General features: G+C 44.3%; 1 protein-coding gene across 2 annotated transcripts in view; it reads right to left on the bottom strand.

The window, feature by feature from the left end:
- The window catches only part of Sap130 (Sin3A associated protein 130), a 75,980-nt gene that overhangs the window by 7,634 nt on the left and 50,293 nt on the right, over nucleotides 1–18,053 (bottom strand). For both annotated transcript variants that reach the window (XM_051163282.1, XM_051163281.1), the window contains exons 15-16: nucleotides 17,047–17,148; nucleotides 9,552–9,910 (exon numbers count right to left, since the gene is read on the bottom strand). In XM_051163282.1, the coding sequence (XP_051019239.1) occupies nucleotides 9,552–9,910; nucleotides 17,047–17,148 (461 nt within the window). The remainder of the gene's footprint in view (nucleotides 1–9,551; nucleotides 9,911–17,046; nucleotides 17,149–18,053) is intronic.

The following is an 18,053-nucleotide window of genomic DNA, read 5'->3' as shown; positions in this document are numbered from 1 at the left end:
CTACAAGATCCCAATTTTCTTTTTTCTTGGTTTTTCGAGACAGGATTTCCCTGTGTAGTCCTGGCTGCCCTGGACTCATTTTGTAGACCAGGCTGGCCTTGAACTCACAGCGATCCGCCTGCCTCTGCCTCCCAAGTGCTGGGATTAAAGGCATGCGCTATCACTGCCCAGCAAGATCTCAATTTTCTATCTCCTGTCTGCATGGTGACAATTCCTTCTCTCTTTTCCATTTCTTCCAACAAAGGCCAACTGCTTCAGGCAATCTCTGAAACACTGCTGGCTGGACAGGCCTCCTCCACCAGGCTGAAAGAACCTAACAGGTGATTTCCTAGAATAGAACCCTTCGATTCACCCCAGGCTCAAGAATATCATTAGGACAAAGCCATTTATGCCTGCAAACTATTGAAAGAGTAATTTATTTCTTCTTTATACAGAGGAGCTGGCACTATAGGCAGGGAGCCACCTGGCTGGATTTCTTTGCGCCCCTGAGCAATGATTTCTTCCAATCACATATCTAGCAGCCCTAGCAATCTTCCTTTGCATTTTGGCTTGCTTCACTATTTCCCTTCTAGGTACTGTTGCTATGGTGCACAGTCAATGCAACACAACTTGACACTGTTTTCCTTTTAGTATACTTCATCATTGGATTCTTTCTTTAAACTATTCTTTGGAGTTTTGCCACCATTCATCCATTCACCTCTCTCTCTGCATGTAAACACACACCCACACACACACACCCCCCCCAAACAAACAAACAAAACCAACCAAAACCAATAAACAGGGTCTCACTGTGTAGCCCTGGTTGGCTTTTAAGTCTCTATATAGAGCAGGATAGCTTAAACTCAAGAGTCTCCTGAGTGCTAAGACTAAGGGCATGTACCACCATACCTGTCTTTTTGTTTGCTTGTTTTTTGAGACAGGGTTTCTCTGTGTAGCCCTGGCTGTCCTGGAACTCACCCTGTAGACTAGGCTGGTCTCGAACTCAGAGATCTGCCTGCCTCTGCCTCCTGAGGGCCGGGATTAAAGGTGTGCGCCACCACTGCCTGGCTTCACCATACCTGTCTTAAGCTTTCGTGATTTAGCCAATTAGTAACATACTGTTCTCAGGAATCTCATGGATGAGAAGCCTTGCTATATCTTAACAGGTTAAAGCTAGGATCAGCCACTGGCAATACTGTTTATGTGGTTAGATGCTCAGATTAGCACAGAAAGACCCTCCATTATCCAAGTTAAAGCCTTCTGATCTCTCCCTTAGATCAGACAGATTGAGATTTTCCTTTGAATATGTATGGTCTGTGTCCCTTCCTCCCCCCATTCAAAAGGCAAAGAAGTTATAGAAAATGGATCTTTGCCGGGGGTGATGCACACCTTTAATCCCAGCACTTGAGAGGTGGAGGCAGGCGGATCTTAGTAAGTTCTAAGACAGCTAGAGCCATGTAGTGAGCTCCTGTGTGTGGGGTGGGTGGGTGGGAGGGGCTAAAAACCAAGCCAAACCTAGTTTAACTCCCTGGGTCAAGGGATTTTATCTTACCAGCTGTTATCCCATGTAAGGAATATCAGAACATTTAGGTCCCTTAGAAACCTTCTCACATAACTTGGGCTCTTAAAACTTTAAAGTTATGGTGAAGCCACTTAAACACGACAGACACACTCTTCAGAATCCTACATCCACACCTGGGTATAGTACACAACCTTTTTTTTTTCTAAGCTAGTCTCTATTAATCTGATATTTAAGACTATGTTAAAATATTTTAATAAGCTCCAATTCTGTTTCGTTAAAAAAAGTTTTATTTTTATAAATCTAAAGGCAAACAAACAAATAAACAAACAAATGCTAAGGCCTACAGGAAAATGCCATGCCAGTATCTCAGGAGCTGCTTAACTTCAATCAACTGCAGGTCCCAAGTGTACACTCATTGGGAAGGCTTTGCTTTGGGAAGGAAGGCTACAACGAAGGCTTCCTACTGCCGGGCTTTGCTTCTCCCTCAGGCATCCAGGCATTCTGAGGCTGCTGTAACCAGGGTCCAACTAGTCACTATGGTGGATAAAGAGTGTATTTTGTTTCCCAAACCCTGCAATGTCCTCTGCTTTGTGGCCAACAAATTCAACCTTTTCCTCCGCTACACCTTCCTGTGAGGATTTACTGCCCCATTACATACACAAAGAAATGAGGTCAAAGCAACCGTTACCACTTTCTTCATCCAAAACAGCTTAGAATGAAGGCATGGCTCAGTGGTAGAATGCTGCCTGGCACATACATTGCAGGTCTTGAAGTAATTCTTAGCCCCACAAAACCCAAAACCTCCCTCTTGATATCATCCCTTTACCTCAGAATTGCCTAAAGTACCTCTATTTTGTCCTAGTTCTAGCTAACTTAATTTCATGCTTCACCCAACTGCTCCCCAGTCCCTGCTGAACACATCCTGCCGGGCAGCACTCTCTCATTCAGCTGAACCTGCAGCTTCTGGAGGGCCATTGTTTTACAACATAAAACAAATGCTTTTAATCAACTGCACTGACAGTTTTGAAACTTTGTTCAAACCCTGGCCTGCTTCTGGTGTGATGTGATTGTTGTTTCTGGCTTATAAACCCTACCTGGCCTTTCCTTGAGTTGAGAGCCTTTCTTGGCATGAACCTCTCTATATGAGCAAATAAAAGACTTCGAGAGGCATATTCTCCCTCGCCCCCACCTCTCCTCTCCTCTCCCCCCCCCCCCGCTCTCTCTCCCCCTTTGACCCCCCCCAACAGGGTTTCTTTGTGTAGCCTTGGCTGCCCTGGACTCATTTTGTAGACCAGGCTGGCCTTGAACTCACAGCAATCTGTCTGCCTCTGCCTCCCGAGTGCTGGGAGAGTGGCATTCTCTATCTTGCGTAGAAACAATATTTGGAGGCCCTAGTGAGAATTCTGCCTTGCAAGGGGCTCAGGCTTGTTCTGGGTCTCCCCTGCTCAGTGGATTGTGACATCTGAGATGGTCCCTGAGATATTCCAGGGCCCCATGACTTTCATACCGGAGTCCTGGATCCTAGAAAGACTGTGTTTCCCAACATCAAAACTGGTCAAGTCCTTCTAATCCTCCCTGTGACAGTGGTCCTCAACCTTCTTAACGCTGTCTTTGACATAGTTCCTCAAGCCGTGGGACCGCCACCCCACCATAAAATGATTTTGTTGCTACTTCCTAACTGTAATTCTGGTACTGTTATGAACTAAGAGGTAGGTTTTAATTTTTCTGTCTGGCTGGAGGAGCTCAAGAAGAGCTGCAGTGTGTATAGGCAAAAGGAGATGAGTCTTGTCCACTCTTTACCTGTGCTGAGGCCCCAGGCATCCTTGTAGCCTTGCCAGGTCCCCACCTCTGAGTGGCCAGAGGTTTGTGCATGAGTGTCCTTTACCTGTGCTACTTGACTGGGGACTGGAGACAGAAGCCATGGTGGTTCTTCCTACTGAATTCCAAGCCTGCCTCCTCTGAGATAAAACACTCTTTCTGTCCTTGGGATCACTGTGCCCTGTGCTGTGGTCTGCCTTTGTTTCTGTACCACCAAGCATGGATACACTTGTCTTTGTTTACAAAGCAAAATAAACAACCAAAACCAAACCAACCAACCAAACCACTTCAGATGTTCTCAAAGTTTCCTTCAACGGCCTTGTTGGGTCAGGCCCAAGAAAAGACTGGGAAGAAGGCAATGTACACTTCAGAGCAGCTGAGGTAAACTATTTCCAACAGAGGCTAATAATATTTATTTTATGGTATAAAGGTATTACAATAAAAATAATGAGATACTCATACATGAAAAGGATAAAAGGGACCCTCTGTCTAAATCTCTCAAAAACAAACCCAACATTATTATTAGCTAAATTCTGCTGGATGCTGAAAATATCAAATTAATGCTAATTATAATAAATAACTCTGGGGCTGGGAGATAGCACAGAGGTTAAGGGCACTGGTTGCTCTTTCAGAGGTCCTGAGTTCAATTCCCAGGCACTACATGGTGGCTCATAACCATCTATAGTGAGATTTGGTGCCCTCTTCCAGCCTATATGCAGGCAAAATACTGTATACTTAATAAATAAAGGTAATTAAGGCAATCTCTACATATGTTGTTGAAGTTAAGCCTAAAGGAAGCAACTCAAAAGAAGCTTAAAAATAAACTTGAAGTTTGTTTAACGTAATATTCAAAATCAGGTCTACTAAAAATGGTTATGGAGCCGGGCCTGGTGGTGCACGCCTTTCATCTGAGTACTCGGGAGGCAGAGGCAGGCGGATCGCTGTGAGTTCGTGGACAGCCTGGTCTACAAAAAGCGAGTCCACGATAGCCAAAGGCTACACAGAGAGACCCTGTCTCGGGAGCTGGTGGGGGGGAGGGGCGGTAAGGGTCATATGCTTTTAGGGCTGGGCACCCCTAAGCGCAAGTTCATTTCCTTTGGACAGGACACTGACTCCAAGAATAAATTGCATGCTAGCCTTTACAGGGTAAAGATGCATGGGGAAATAAGGCTTGCCAGAGTCTGCTGCTCCTGTCTCTGGCTGTGCAGGCCAGTCCAGCCAGGAGCACCTCTCCTCATCTACAGGGCAGATGAATTACTCGTGTGTCACATGGCAGAGTGATGGACTCCCTTGCCCAGTGGAGAGTCTTAAATAGTCTGAACCACATCCTTACTGTCTCAACAACAAAGGCAAGCAGCTATTAGCTCCGCACTCACTATCCCCTGAACTGATGTACAGGCATGCTGTGAAAAGCGGAACCAGGTCCGTACGCCTGCCACCTGACTAGTACGAGACCTGCAGGGTAGCTCAAGTGGCCATGTCCTTTACTTTGGCTTTCAATTGCAATCTTCTTAGCAAAAAACTAATCCCAGGGCCAAGGAGTCAATCACTGATAGTGTAAGGAGTCCCCACAGGAGTTTTAAATAGCCTAAGTCAGATACGAATTTAAATGCCAAGTTGCAAGTGTCATCCTGTGGATCCACCACACCCAAGTAAAGAAAGCAACAAGAGAGGATTAAGCAACCTGGACTGTAATGAGCTGTGCCCGGGTATGCATCCAAATAACAGCTGGCCCTTGTAATAAATAGAGCCTCACAATTCAGTAAAGACAGGGCCCACATCTGTTAACTGCTGAGAAAGAGGACACCAATCCCTGGTTTACTTGTAATCCGCCTTACTCACAGGCCCCCGCGGCTCCTCAGGTCACCCTCCTAGGCCTAATGATTGAGCGTTGCTTAATTAACTGGTTATTAAACTTTGCCAGACTACAAACAGCTGTTAAATTTATGTTCCTAAGGGCCCAATATAAGCCCTGTGTAGCGAGTCAGTGCTTTGACTCTTTCCCAAGTGAGCCGACCCCATCTTCTGCCTCACCCACCTGCTCCCCAGCCCACACTCAGCAAACCCTACTGCGTGAACCATTTCATTCAGCTGCACCTGCAGCTTCTGACGTTCAGTGTTTTACAACATGAAACAAATAGTTTTCATAAACTGGTCTGGGTCTATAATCACCCTCCCCCGACTCTCTCTCGGTCCACAGGCCTTTCTGGCATGAGCCTGCTAGCAATAGAGTACTGCTGATCTGACCTCCATTGAGGGGCATTCCCCGGTGTCTCGTGTGGGTAACTCCCACCCTTCTTTATTACAAAGCTCTCAAAGGTATTGCTTGGGCTGGGCATACACCCTATAATGCTAGTGCTTAGAAGGCTGAGACAGGTAAACGAATTTAAGACCAGCTGAGTTATGGTTGAGACACTTCAAAACAACAAACTAAGGGCTGGAGACATTACTCAGTTGCTAGGGTGCTTGCCTACCATGCAAGAAGGCCAGGGTTGAATTCCCCTAAACAACACACACACACAACAAAACGAAACAACAACAAAACCCACGTTTAGTGATGTATGCTGGTCACCCCAGCATTTGGGAGATGAGAGGTGAGAGGACCAGGAAAGTCAAGATCATCCTTAAACAGTGGTTTAAGGCTACCTGGGGTCACAGTGTGACCATCCCAAAAGTAAAAGCCTAAAAACCACATAATGCTAGACATTGTAGAACATATCTCTAACCTCAGATGTGGCAATCTGAGGCAGGAGGATGGTGAATTTGAGGCTACCCAGGGCTACATAGTAAGGAGAAGGGAATCTAGCTTGGATGTGGTGTATGTGATCAGAGCACTGGAGAAGCGAAGGCAGGAGGGTGGGACTGCAGAGCCAGTCTTGGCTACAGAGTTCAAGAGGCATCACTCAGCACTCACTTGGCTCTAACTACCTTTCTCTTCACCAGACTTAAGCTCACCTGCACACTCCTGTGCCATGCTTTTACTCTTACTGCTCTCTACGCCTGGAGGGCTTGTGTGCCAGGTCCCAGGAGGGCCAGCACTTCAGCTCTCTCACGTGACGCAAAGGTCACCTCCAGAATGAAGCTTTTTTTTCCTTCCAATTTCTTTCTTTCTTTTTTTAATTTTTATTTATTCCTTTATTAAATATACAGTATTTTGCCTGCATGTACACCTGCACATCAGAAGAGGCCACCAGATCTCATTATAGATGGCTGTGAGTCATCATGTGGTTGCTGGGAATTGAACTCAGGACCTTTGGAAGAACAGGCAGTGTTTTTAACCTCTGAGCCATCTCTCCAGCTCCTTTCCTTCCAATTTCAAGTTACACTTATTTGTTTGTGTGTACATGTGCCAGGGCACATATGAAGAACAGAGGAAGACTTTTGGGAGTCAGTTTTCTCTTACTACCATGTGGGTTTGGGTGACTGAATTTAGGTCATCGGGACAGGCAGGAAGCACCGCTACCAGCTGAGCATTTCTCCAGCCCCACGAGGCTCCTAAGTTCTCATGTTGGGTATTCACTGCTATGACAAAACACCCAAGGGGAAAAGAAAAGAAATGTATTTTCTTCTTGTTGTTGTTATTGGTGGTGTGGGTACAGACCCCGAGGGCCTAGTGCACATTAAACAAAATGCTCTACCTCTAAGCCACACTTTCACCCCATGAATCTTATTTTAACTCATAATTTTAGCCTATGGCTGGCTCCACTGTTTCTAGGCTATAGCCCAGGAGTATGGTGATATAGACTTGCTCACCTCATAGAAGCCAGGAAGCAGGGAGGGTTGACTAAGAGGTAAGATTTGCCTGGATATGGATGGCACTATCCCATCAGCTGGCGGGCCAGGATGGAAAAAAAAGGAGGGAAAGGAAAAAAACTCATTAAGGCAGGCATGTTGTTTCCTGGCCGCCATGACATAAGCTGTGCTACACCCTCCCTGCTATTATGGATGAACCCTCTGAACTCATGTGTCAAAGCAAATCCTCCTTCAAACTCTTTCTCTCAGGTATTCAGCCCTAGTGACCACTTCTGGGACCTGTTTTGCCTTCCTCAGGACACACGTGAATAAACTATCTCCAGCATTCATTGTGTCTTTTTACACTTCATCCCTTTCACTAGCTTATAAGCACACTACACATAAGCGGGTGGTGACGCATTTGTTTGATCAAGCTGTGCTACTGGTCTGAGAATAATTCTCAGAGCCTGACAGGTTGATGCAGGACTACCACTGGCCTCTTGTCACAGACAGGTGGCAGAGTCTATGCAAATGTGCCAACAACCAGGCAACAGAATTGAGACCGTTTTATTTCCCCTCAGTGTTATCCATAACATCTGTCAATGGCAGTGTTGAAGGAAAAAAAAAAAATCCATGGGATTATAATAAAAGAAGGAAAAGTCAATAACTATCAGGTGCTATTGTTTGCTTTTTTTTTTTTTTTTTTAAATGGAGTTGCACTCTGTAACCCAGGCTAGCCTTAAACTCACGGCAATCCTCCTGCTTTAAGCTCTGAGTCCTGAGATTATAGGTGTTATGTTACCTGGCTGAACAGTAAGTTTGAAAAGCTCTAATAGACAGCACAACCACAGGCAAACAGAGGCCTTTCCCCCCCACAGGCAGGTAGCATAGCTGAGCACAAAAATATTTGACTCCCACACCAGATTTTCTATTTCGTAATGTTATATATACACTGATTAAAAAATTACAGTAAGTAGTCAACAAACACATGATCCCATAATAAAATATTTAACACACACACACACACACACACACACACGCATACACCCCAAAACAAACAGACTAAAACCAAACCAAACCAACAACAAAGAAACTCAAAAAACCCCCCACAACAACAAAGAAAACCTTTAGCAGAATGTGGTGGCCCATGCCTTTAATCCCAGCCTTTAGGAGGCAGAGACAGGAAGGAGATCTTTGTGAGTTCGAGGCAGCCTGGTCTACAAAGTGAATCCAGGATAGCCAGGTTACACAAAGAAACCCTGCCTTGAAAAAGCTAAAACAAAAATAAAGAAAACCTTTAAAGTGACTGAACTTTTAGGGCTGGAAAGTTGGCTCAGTGGTTAAGAGCACTAGCTGTTCTTCCAGAGGACCTGAGTTCAATTCCCAGCACCCACATCCCTCTCATAACAGTTCCAGAGGATCTGATGCCCCTTCCTGGCCTTCCAGGTACACGGTGCACAGACAGGAATGCAACCAAAGCATCCACACACAGAAAATAAAAATAAGAAAACAAAAAGCTGACTAGACGCTCACATACTGGAAACCCTGAGTTGAGAGGAAGAGGAAAGGGATACTCAACAGTTCATGGTGGCGCACGCCTGTAATCCCAGCACTGGGCGAGGCAGAGGCACACAGAGCTCTGTGAGTTCGAGGCTAGCCTGCTCTGCAAAGTGAGTCCAGGACTGACAAGCAGAGAAACCCTGTCTCAAAAAACAAAACCCTGTAAAAAACAAAAACAACAACCCTCGCACTCCCCCCAAAGACTTTACTAACCATGTTTAGTATGAAGAGAGTATTTTTAAAAGCCAGGCATGGTGGTGCACACCTTTAATCCCGGCACTTGGGAGGCAGAGGCAGGTGGATCTCTGTGAGGGAGGTCAGCCTGGTCTACAAAGTGAGTCCAGGACAGCCAGGAGTACAAGAGAAACCCAGTCTCAAAAAATCAAAAACAAAACAAAACCCCCATAAATCATATTTTATTACATAATAAAACAACCAAGGGGACATGTTTCAAATGAACAATATTTAGCTAGACTCAGTTTTAAATCCTTTTAAATAATATTTGCTTAATCAGCACAAGGAAGCTATACTGAAAGACACACATGGGGAAATTTATGATTATAGCTAGGAATTAAGATTATAAAAGGGCAGAGAAATGCCTTTAGCTCTCAAGGGGTCTGTGGGATGGGCCTGTGGTGCAGGCAAGCCTGGTGACCTGAGTTAGGTCCCTGGGTCCCACAGGCTGAAGAGAAGTGACTCCCACAAGGTGTTCTCTGGCACTCATGAGTGGTGTGGGACATGTGTACCCACACATGTAGGTAATAAAAAGCACTATTTTTCAAATGTAGACTTTCGTTTCTTAGATAGGAAGAAAAGACAGGTATGGCACACACTGGAAAGTTCCAGAGTAGCCTTGGCACCCGAGGTGGGTTTCCAGGCTGACAGTCACAAGAGAGAACTAGTGATGAGATGGCTACCAGTGGGCTAGGAATGAACTTACTGGAAACAGGCCTAGTGATGTCCACTGGTTCTACTTCTTCTTTTACTTTGATCTCAGGACCAGGAGTACCCAGGACAGTGGAGAGACCGCCACCCACAGGGGCTGATGGTGCTGGTGCCGCGGCAATGGTGGTGATGGGTGGACTGACAGGGACCGCTCCAGGAATGGTGGAGAGAGAGAGGGCTGGCTGGGATGGAGGGCTGGCTGCTGCAACCATGCTTGGGATGCTTGGTGGAGGCTGCTGGGCAGTTGGTGGGACTGCGATGGTGGGCTGTTCGGCATTTTGATTAGATATGGTCTCCAAGGACACCGTGACTGGAGTGGCTATGGACACATGCACTTCGGATTTAGGTTTGGCACTGAAACACAGAAAGAGAGCATTATGTGTCAATGTGACAAAACCATCTGACCTTGACGCATCTTGAAGGAGGAGCATTTACTTCTTTTTATAGAGCACACACAACTGACGTTCTATTCTTTAATTTTAGATGTACATCTTCAAGTTACCTTTGAAAGAAAACCAGCTCCTTATTTACTTCAGTGCCAGGGACTAAATACAGGGCTTTTGGCATGCTAAACACATGTTGTAGCACTGAGCTATACCCCAGTTCAGAATTCAGGTTTTTGAAATAGCCCATGTTATAAGCCTGGGAATACAGTTGAGTGCTAAAGTGCTTGTTACCATGTTAAAGGCCTCAGGTTCAATCTCTAACACTACAAAAACAAACTAGGGGAAAAAAAACCCAAAACAAGCAACAATTTTATTTCCCATCCTTTCAAATTTTATACGTAATAATTAAATTTAATTAAGAAACAACGAACATTCAAAAAGATATCACCCGAAGTCATATTGCTGTACACGAACTATGAATTTTTAGTATGTATGTTGTTGTTGTAACTTTTTCTTCTTTGAGACAGGATCTCACTATCTGCCTGATCTCCAACTCACAACTGTTCCTGCCTCTGCTTCCCAAGTGCTGGAATTAAAGGCATGTGCCTCAAAAAAGGGAGTTTTCTTCCTTTTAAGCCATAGTCATATTCACATATCATAGGTGCTTGAGTTTTATGTTTTCTTTTTGTTTTTTGTTTGTTTGTTTTTTTGAGACAGGGTTTTTCTCTGTGTAGCCTTGGCTGCCCTGGACTTGCTCTGTAGACCAGGCTGGCCTCGAACTCACAGTAATCCACCTGCCTCTGCCTCCTGAGTGCTGGGGCCTGATTTTTTTAATTTAAAAAAAAAAAAAAAATTTTTTTTTTTTTTTTCCCGAGGCAGCATTTCTCTGGGTAGCTTTGGCTGTCCTGGACTCTCTTTGTAGACCAGGTTGGCCTGGAACTCATAGTGATCCCCCTACCTCTGCCTCCTGAGTGCTGGAATTAAAGGTGTGTGCTACCACACTTGGCCATGCCTAATTTTTATAAAGAAAAAATTTCACAAGTGGCAAAGTTCCAAAAGATATAAAAGGAGAGTGCTCAAGGCACTAGGATCAATTGCCAGTTGCATATAAATACACTCCAAAGTGTGTACCCCGCTGGGCACTGCTGACTGGTCTGTAACCGAAGCACTGGCGAGTCTGAGGCAGGAAAACTGTGAGTCTAAGGTTGGCCTGGACTACATAGTGAGACTATTTTAAAAGCAAGGGAGGAAAACAAAGGGAGCAGTGGAGATGGCTCAGCATGTAAAGTGCTGGCTGTACAGGTTTGAGGAATCAAGTTCAGATCCCTAGAACCCAAATAAAGCCCTAATGTCCAGCTATATAACCTCTGCCCTCCTACAGTGAGAAGCAGAGACGGGAGCCTCCCTGGAAGCTCCTGAGTCAACTAACATGGCGTACACCGGAACAAGGAAGAAATCCTGTCTCAAACACAGAAGGCAAAGACAGGGCACCCAAGGCTGTCCTCTAACATTCAAGTACATACAATGTGGCATGCACGTGTCTGTACTAACACACATAACAAAATATACACATATATCCTAACCTTTCCGTGTTACAACTTAATCATGCAACACTTTTTGTTCAAAGTTTTTTTTTTTTAATTTTATTTTATATGTATGGCTGTTTTGCCCACATGTAGTCTGTGCACCAATCGGATGCCTGGTGCCCATGGAGGCCAGAAGAGGTTGTGGATCCCCAGGAACTGGAGGCTAAGATGGTTGTGAGCCACTGTGTGGGTGCTGGGAATGAACCCAGATTCTCAAAATTATTGTTATTTGGTAAAAATTTCGCTAAACTGTAACTGTTTACCTACTTTGGCACCATAGGTAAAAAACAATTGGACTATCATAGATAAAGAAATGAACTCTAACCCAAACCATGCACCACATGTCAAAATGTACTTAGTCTGGATCACAGAGAGGAATGTAAAATCTACAACTGCCACTTTGTTAAAGCGCATAATCCCTAATTAGCCTAAAATATTTAGTTTTTTACCTAATGATAAATGTAGCTCTCACTCTGCATCAAAATCAAGGAGAGTTTTTGTTACAACAGATGGAGACCATTATAGAAAAGTGATCAAATACAGAATTGTGGAGCCTAGTGCCCAGCGGTACTTCTATGTCACTCCTGCTTTCTTACAATTTACTAAAAGTACAGTAGCTGGAATAACTTATTTATTAATTTATTATGTTTTTGTGAATAGTGTTGGGAGATCTCACACATACTAGTCAAATGCTCAACCACTAAACTATATGCCCAGAGTTAATGAAATCTCTTAAAAAAACATCAGGTTGTTCTCCTAGTTTAAATGAGGCCTTTGATATGCAACTCATAAACTAAACACAATGAAGCCAGATCATGCAAGCCCTATGCTTTAATGTGCTAATGGATTTCTATTTTAACTAGAAAACATCCAAAGGCTTTAAAATGTTATTTATTTATTTAGTTTTTTTTTGAGACAGAGTTTCTCTGTGTAGCCTTGGCTGTCCTGGGCTCACTTTGTAGGCCAGGCTGGCCTCGAACCTCCAGAGATCCACCTGCCTCTGCCTCCCGAGTGCTGGGATTACAGGTGTGCGCCGCCATGCCCAGCTCCTTGTTTTAATTTTTGAGACAGCATTCTTGGGAGCTCTGGCTATCCTAGAATTTATGGCAATTATCCTGCCTTAGCTTCCACGAGGTGGGATTATAGGATATTATGCTTTTCTAGTTGCTTAGGTTTTGAAGGGGCAACTGGTTTTTTTTTTTCCTGTTTTGTGCCAATAGTAGAGACTGAATTTATGGCCTCAAGAATGTTAGAGTTAGCAGCAGCAATTTGAAGAAACAGTTATGCCGTGGAAGATGGCTTGGTGCAAGTGTGAGGACCTGCGTTCAGATTCCCTAGGACTCATGTAAAGTGGACATTTAACACTCAACTACGGAGTCCAAGCTCTCCTACGGAGACAGGAGAAGTCCTGCAAGTCTGAGAGACAACAAGCCTGGCACACACAGCAGTAAAAAAGCAGACCCCGTCTAAAAATAAGGTAGAAGGAGACACCACGTGCACATGGCATGCATGCATACAAGCGCGCACGCACGCACGCACGCACGCACGCACGCACGGACACATGCAAGGAAATAGTAGGTACAAGGAAAATGAAGCAGCCTTTTTACTGTGAGTAGAGGCTGACTATCAGTTTAGAGTCAGCATGCCTATGACTGGGCTCCAGTCAGTGAGCCAGCAGCACAGGTGAGACTGAACTGTGCACAAAGTTCAAGCAGCAGGGAAGGCAAGCAATTTTGATAAATCCAAGCTATTTTCTAGAAGTGATGCTTGCAAAAATCTCCCCACTAAGTGGATTTAGAAATAGTTCACAGTATTTAAAATAGAAAACCAGTTAAGAGTAGATTCTGTTTGAGGGTCACTTGCCAAGGCTTAGGACAACTCTTGCTCTCTGTCACAAGTGACAACGTGGAGGCAAGCTTTGGCTTGGACTACTTCAACTGCTGTGTCTACTGTTTCAAACCACACTGTATTTCCGTACATACTATAATTGACAAAACAGTTTTTAGTATTTTCTTTCATTTTGGTTTTTCGAGACAGGGTTTCTCTATGTAGCCTTGACTATCCTGGACTTGCTTTGTAGACCAGGTTGGCCTTGAACTCACAGCGATCCGCCTGCTTCTGCCTCCCAAGTGCTGGGATTAATTTAGTATTTTCAAAGACTTAACTTTTAATTTTTGTAGCACTGGGGGTCACACACAAGATCTCAAATCTGCTAACCAAGTGCTTTATTCCTGAGTTACATGCCTCTGTGTGTGTGTGTCTGCGTGCACATCTGCTGGGTTGCACTTGCATATGTACAAACATGCACATGGAAGCCAGGGGTCGATTTTAGGTGTTTCTTCCTTATTTTTCTAGACAAGTCTCTCACTGAATCTGGCCTGTACTGCTTTGGCACAGCAAACCCCAGGGATCTTTCTGTCTCTGCCTCCTCAGTGCTGGATTACACAGATGTAGCACCACTCTTGGCTTTTATGTGGACATTGGGGATCAAAGTCAGGTGTTCATGCCTGTGTGACAAGCTTCACAGGGACAGACCCAGCTACCTAGCCCCAAGCACTCTCTTTAACTGCTGAAAATCATTTTGTACTGTTTCATCTTGCATGGTGGACATTTTTATAATCTTGCACAAAGATCACAGTGACAACTGTTAGTCTTGGTCCCTGCTTTTTCCTCTTCCTGACACATTCAACACCAGGAAGCATGTATGCATTATTTTTTACTCATTAAAATTTCTGCTCTAGGAACCTAGGAATCTGTGAATCACTATTCATTCTACCACTTCTGTCTCCATTTCACTCTGGTGTTTTATCTGTGGGGGGAGAGGGATACGGTCTTCATGTCTTTCACATATAAGAGAAATAAGGGTGAGGGAACATAAGCATATCTATTTTAGTTAGTCTATGTCTCCAGATGCTAAAATGATACTTGACAGAAGGCATCTATAAATTTTCTTACTAAATGAGGTTTAAGAAGCATATCTAAAAACAGCAACATGGCAAGTTACTATTAGAGTAAATAAAAAGTACAGACTATCCAACAATCTAATTAGATAACTTTGGTTTTAAAAAACCTACAAAACTTCTCTGTGAGGCAGTGGACATGTGTGGCCCAGCTCCTTGGGAGGCTAAGGTAGGAGGGAACCTCGAACCCACACATTGAAGACCAGCCTGGAAACATATCAAGACCCCAGCTAAAAATCAACTTGTCTTCTTGCATAAACTAAAAAAGGCGCAGAAGCACGATTACTGAAAGTGTTCCCAATCTACGTTATGGTGGGAGTGAGGCTGGGGAATGGGTGGGGAACAGGATGATTCTGACTTTATACTTTAAACACATAGACACAAATACATACAAAAGATATTTCTAATTTTTCATTAAAAAATTTTAATTTATTTGCTTTTACTTTATTTTAGTTTTTTTTTTTTTTTAATAGATTTATCCTTTTTTGTTTTGTTTTGTTTTATCAGACAGGGTTTCCCTGTGTAGTCTTGGCTGCCCTGGACTTGCTTTGTAGATTTGGCTGGCCTTGAATTCAGAGATCCGCCTGTCTATGTCTTCCCAGTGCTGGGATTAAAGGTGTGCAACACCACGCCTGGCTGAGATCTATGTATTTTTTATTTGTGCATACGTGTATGTGTGTGTCAGGTTCCTTGGAACTGGTGATTGCAGGAAGCAAAATTGACTTCTGGTAGAATAGCAAGTACTCTTAACTGCTGAGTCATTTCTCGAGAACCATCATTTATTATTATGGAAGACTGTGTCACACACGAGTGTCATGGTGCACATAGAGGGGCCAAGGACAACTGGCAAGAATCAATTGTCTCTCTGCTGTGTGGGTCATCAGGCCTGACGGCAAACATTTTTCCTCACTGATCCCCCTGGCTGAACTTGCCTGGTTTTTCTGTTTTTGTTTGTTTTTTGTTGTTGTTTTTGAGACAAGGTCTCTCTGTGTAGCCTCTGGCTGTCCTGGACTTGCTTTGTAGACCAGGCTGGCTTCAAACTCAGTGATCCTGATCCACTTGCCTCTGCCTCCTCAGTGCTAGGATTAAAGGCCTGTGCCACCATGCTTGGCTTGAACTTGCCTTTTTTTATTTTTAAGGTTTTATTAACTTTTGAGAGATTTGGGGCGCCAAACTCAGAGCTTCATTTATATCAGGCAAGCTTTCAACTACTAGGCTGTACCTATCACCCCACCCCAAATAATATCGTCTGACTAGGTTGCCCAGACTGGTCTAAAACTCATGGACGAAAATGATTATGGAAGTGTACTTGATTTTCTCTCATATTTTAAATATTTTTATTTTGTCTGATTATTTTTCCATAATTTATCATTACTTTTGGAATTATGTAAGGTGAGGATTCTCCTTGAGTGTTGGGATTAAGGTGTGTTTCACCATATCTGGCTTATGATGCCATTTTGTATGTGGTCTAGGTATAGGGTGCACATATATATATGTGACAGCATGGGCACAAGCACATGTGTATGAGGAGGCCATGATTTGCCGTCTTTCTTACAGACATTTTTACTTAAAATATTTTGTGTATATAAGCATTTGCCAGCATGTAAGTAAATGTACCATATGACTGCCTACTGAGTCTCCAAAGAAGCCCGAGGAGGGCATTGGCTCCCCTGGAACTGGAGTTACAGATGGACATGAAGCACCATGTGGATGCTGGGGACTGAGCCTGGGTCCTCTGCAAGCGGGGCAGGCAGAGAGGGCTTAACTGCTGAGACATCCGCCTACCCCTTGCCGCTTTTGGTTTTGTTTTATTTGTTTGAGACAGGGTCTCACTGTGTCACCTTGGCTGGCCTGGAACTTGTTATGTAAAGCAACTAGCTTTTAACTTATAGAGATCTACCTGCCTCTGCCTCCTTAGTGCTCAGCTACCCTGTGCTTTTAGTTTTACTTATGTGGCCGTGTTTGCTTCTGTGCGGTATGCCGTAGAGTAGAGATGCTATTTGGACCCACCTCAGGTTACAGTTGGTTGTGAGCTACCTCATGTGGGTACTGAGAGCCAAACGCACACCCTGCTGCAAGAGCAGCATGAGCTTTTAGGCAGTGAGCAGTCTCTCTAGCTGCACGTTATTATTTATTCAGGGGTCCAGCTGTCTCTGTCACTCAGTGCCTGGCTCTTCTGTGGTTGCTGAGGGGTCAGAACTCAGGTGTTTGCGAAGCAGGCAGTTTACTGACAGCCATCTTTTGTGTTCCATGACACCAATTAAAAATGCAACAACTGGATGTAAGAAGGGCAGGCTCCGTGTTACGTGCTTAAACATTTCATTTAGGTATGCAGAATGCTCTAAGGTAGCTGTTAGCTATTAGGAGCGTGCTCAATTTATAAACAGTATACATGGTAAGTGGAGAGACTGAGAAGATGTCCAGGGCATGGAGCTGGAAAAGCCACTACGGAGAGAAGTACCAAGAAACCAAAACCCATGTGAAGTTGGTCACATTAAACTCTTTGCTCACAGTGATGTGCATTTAAACTAAGAGTCCCAATAACATTAAGAGCTCACCCTGCAGGCCTAGGTGACCCGGATGCACTCCGCATGCTTTCTACTCGAGGGCTAGCCCCATCAGGAGGCTGAGGAGGGAGCAGAGTTTTCCGGACTGCCATTCTGAAAGAAACGAAACGAACCCAGACAATAGTACTCCAAGATTCATTTGCCCAGCAAATCTACTAAAATAAAAACATAACAGTGACAAAGCTTTTTGTTGTTGTTTCTTTATGTGTGAGACAAGGTATGGACCCATGGCTGGCCTGGGCTCACTATGTAGAACGGGTTAGCCTCAGATTTGCTTTGACTCCCCTGCTTTGTCTTCCTGAATAATGGGATTACATGTGTACGGCATTACACCCATCAATTATGTTTTAGCTGCACGCCCCCACCCCGCCCCCCCCAGTTTTTTTTTCTTCTTGATGCAGTCTTGTTATGCAGTTCAGGTTGGCCTTGAACTGCGGATCCTCCTGTCTTAACCTTCTGAGAAATGGGGTTACAGATGTGTGTCATCACACTAAGCTACATGGCTTTTAAGTAAACGCAGCCAAGTTCCTTCCCTGTTCCTACTCACTTCCTGCTATAAACTCCAAAGGGCAACCACACAGTGACTGTGAGCCTCTTCCAGCATGTGACAGCTCCTTTCTATCTCTTGTTATTATTAAAACCCATTTTAAGGTGCGCACAGTAACTATCATGCTGCAAATGCCGAGAGAGGTGAGAGCAAATGTTTGGAAGCCTCGTGAAGAAGCTGACCATGGAGGAACCAGAAAGCTACTGTGCTGTACAACAGGTCACGTAAGGTTCTGGTTGAGAATATATCCTTGGCTTCAGTGGTACGGATGGCAAAAGTGACCTTAATACCTTTAGTGTGAAAACAGTGGTGGCCCAAGTGCGGATGAGGAACAACGGCTGCAACTAGAACACACCCTACCCGCGCCTGTTCACTGAGCTGCTAACATCTCAAGAAGGAGGACCACCAGCCACCCTGCCTCCTGCTGTAGTATTTATCTGGGAAAACGCAA

Source organism: Acomys russatus, chromosome 20, assembly GCF_903995435.1.
Source record: "Acomys russatus chromosome 20, mAcoRus1.1, whole genome shotgun sequence".
Lineage (NCBI taxonomy): Eukaryota > Metazoa > Chordata > Mammalia > Rodentia > Muridae > Acomys > Acomys russatus.
The sequence above is the reverse complement of the archived record's forward strand: the minus strand, read 5'-3'. Positions and strand labels throughout refer to the sequence as shown.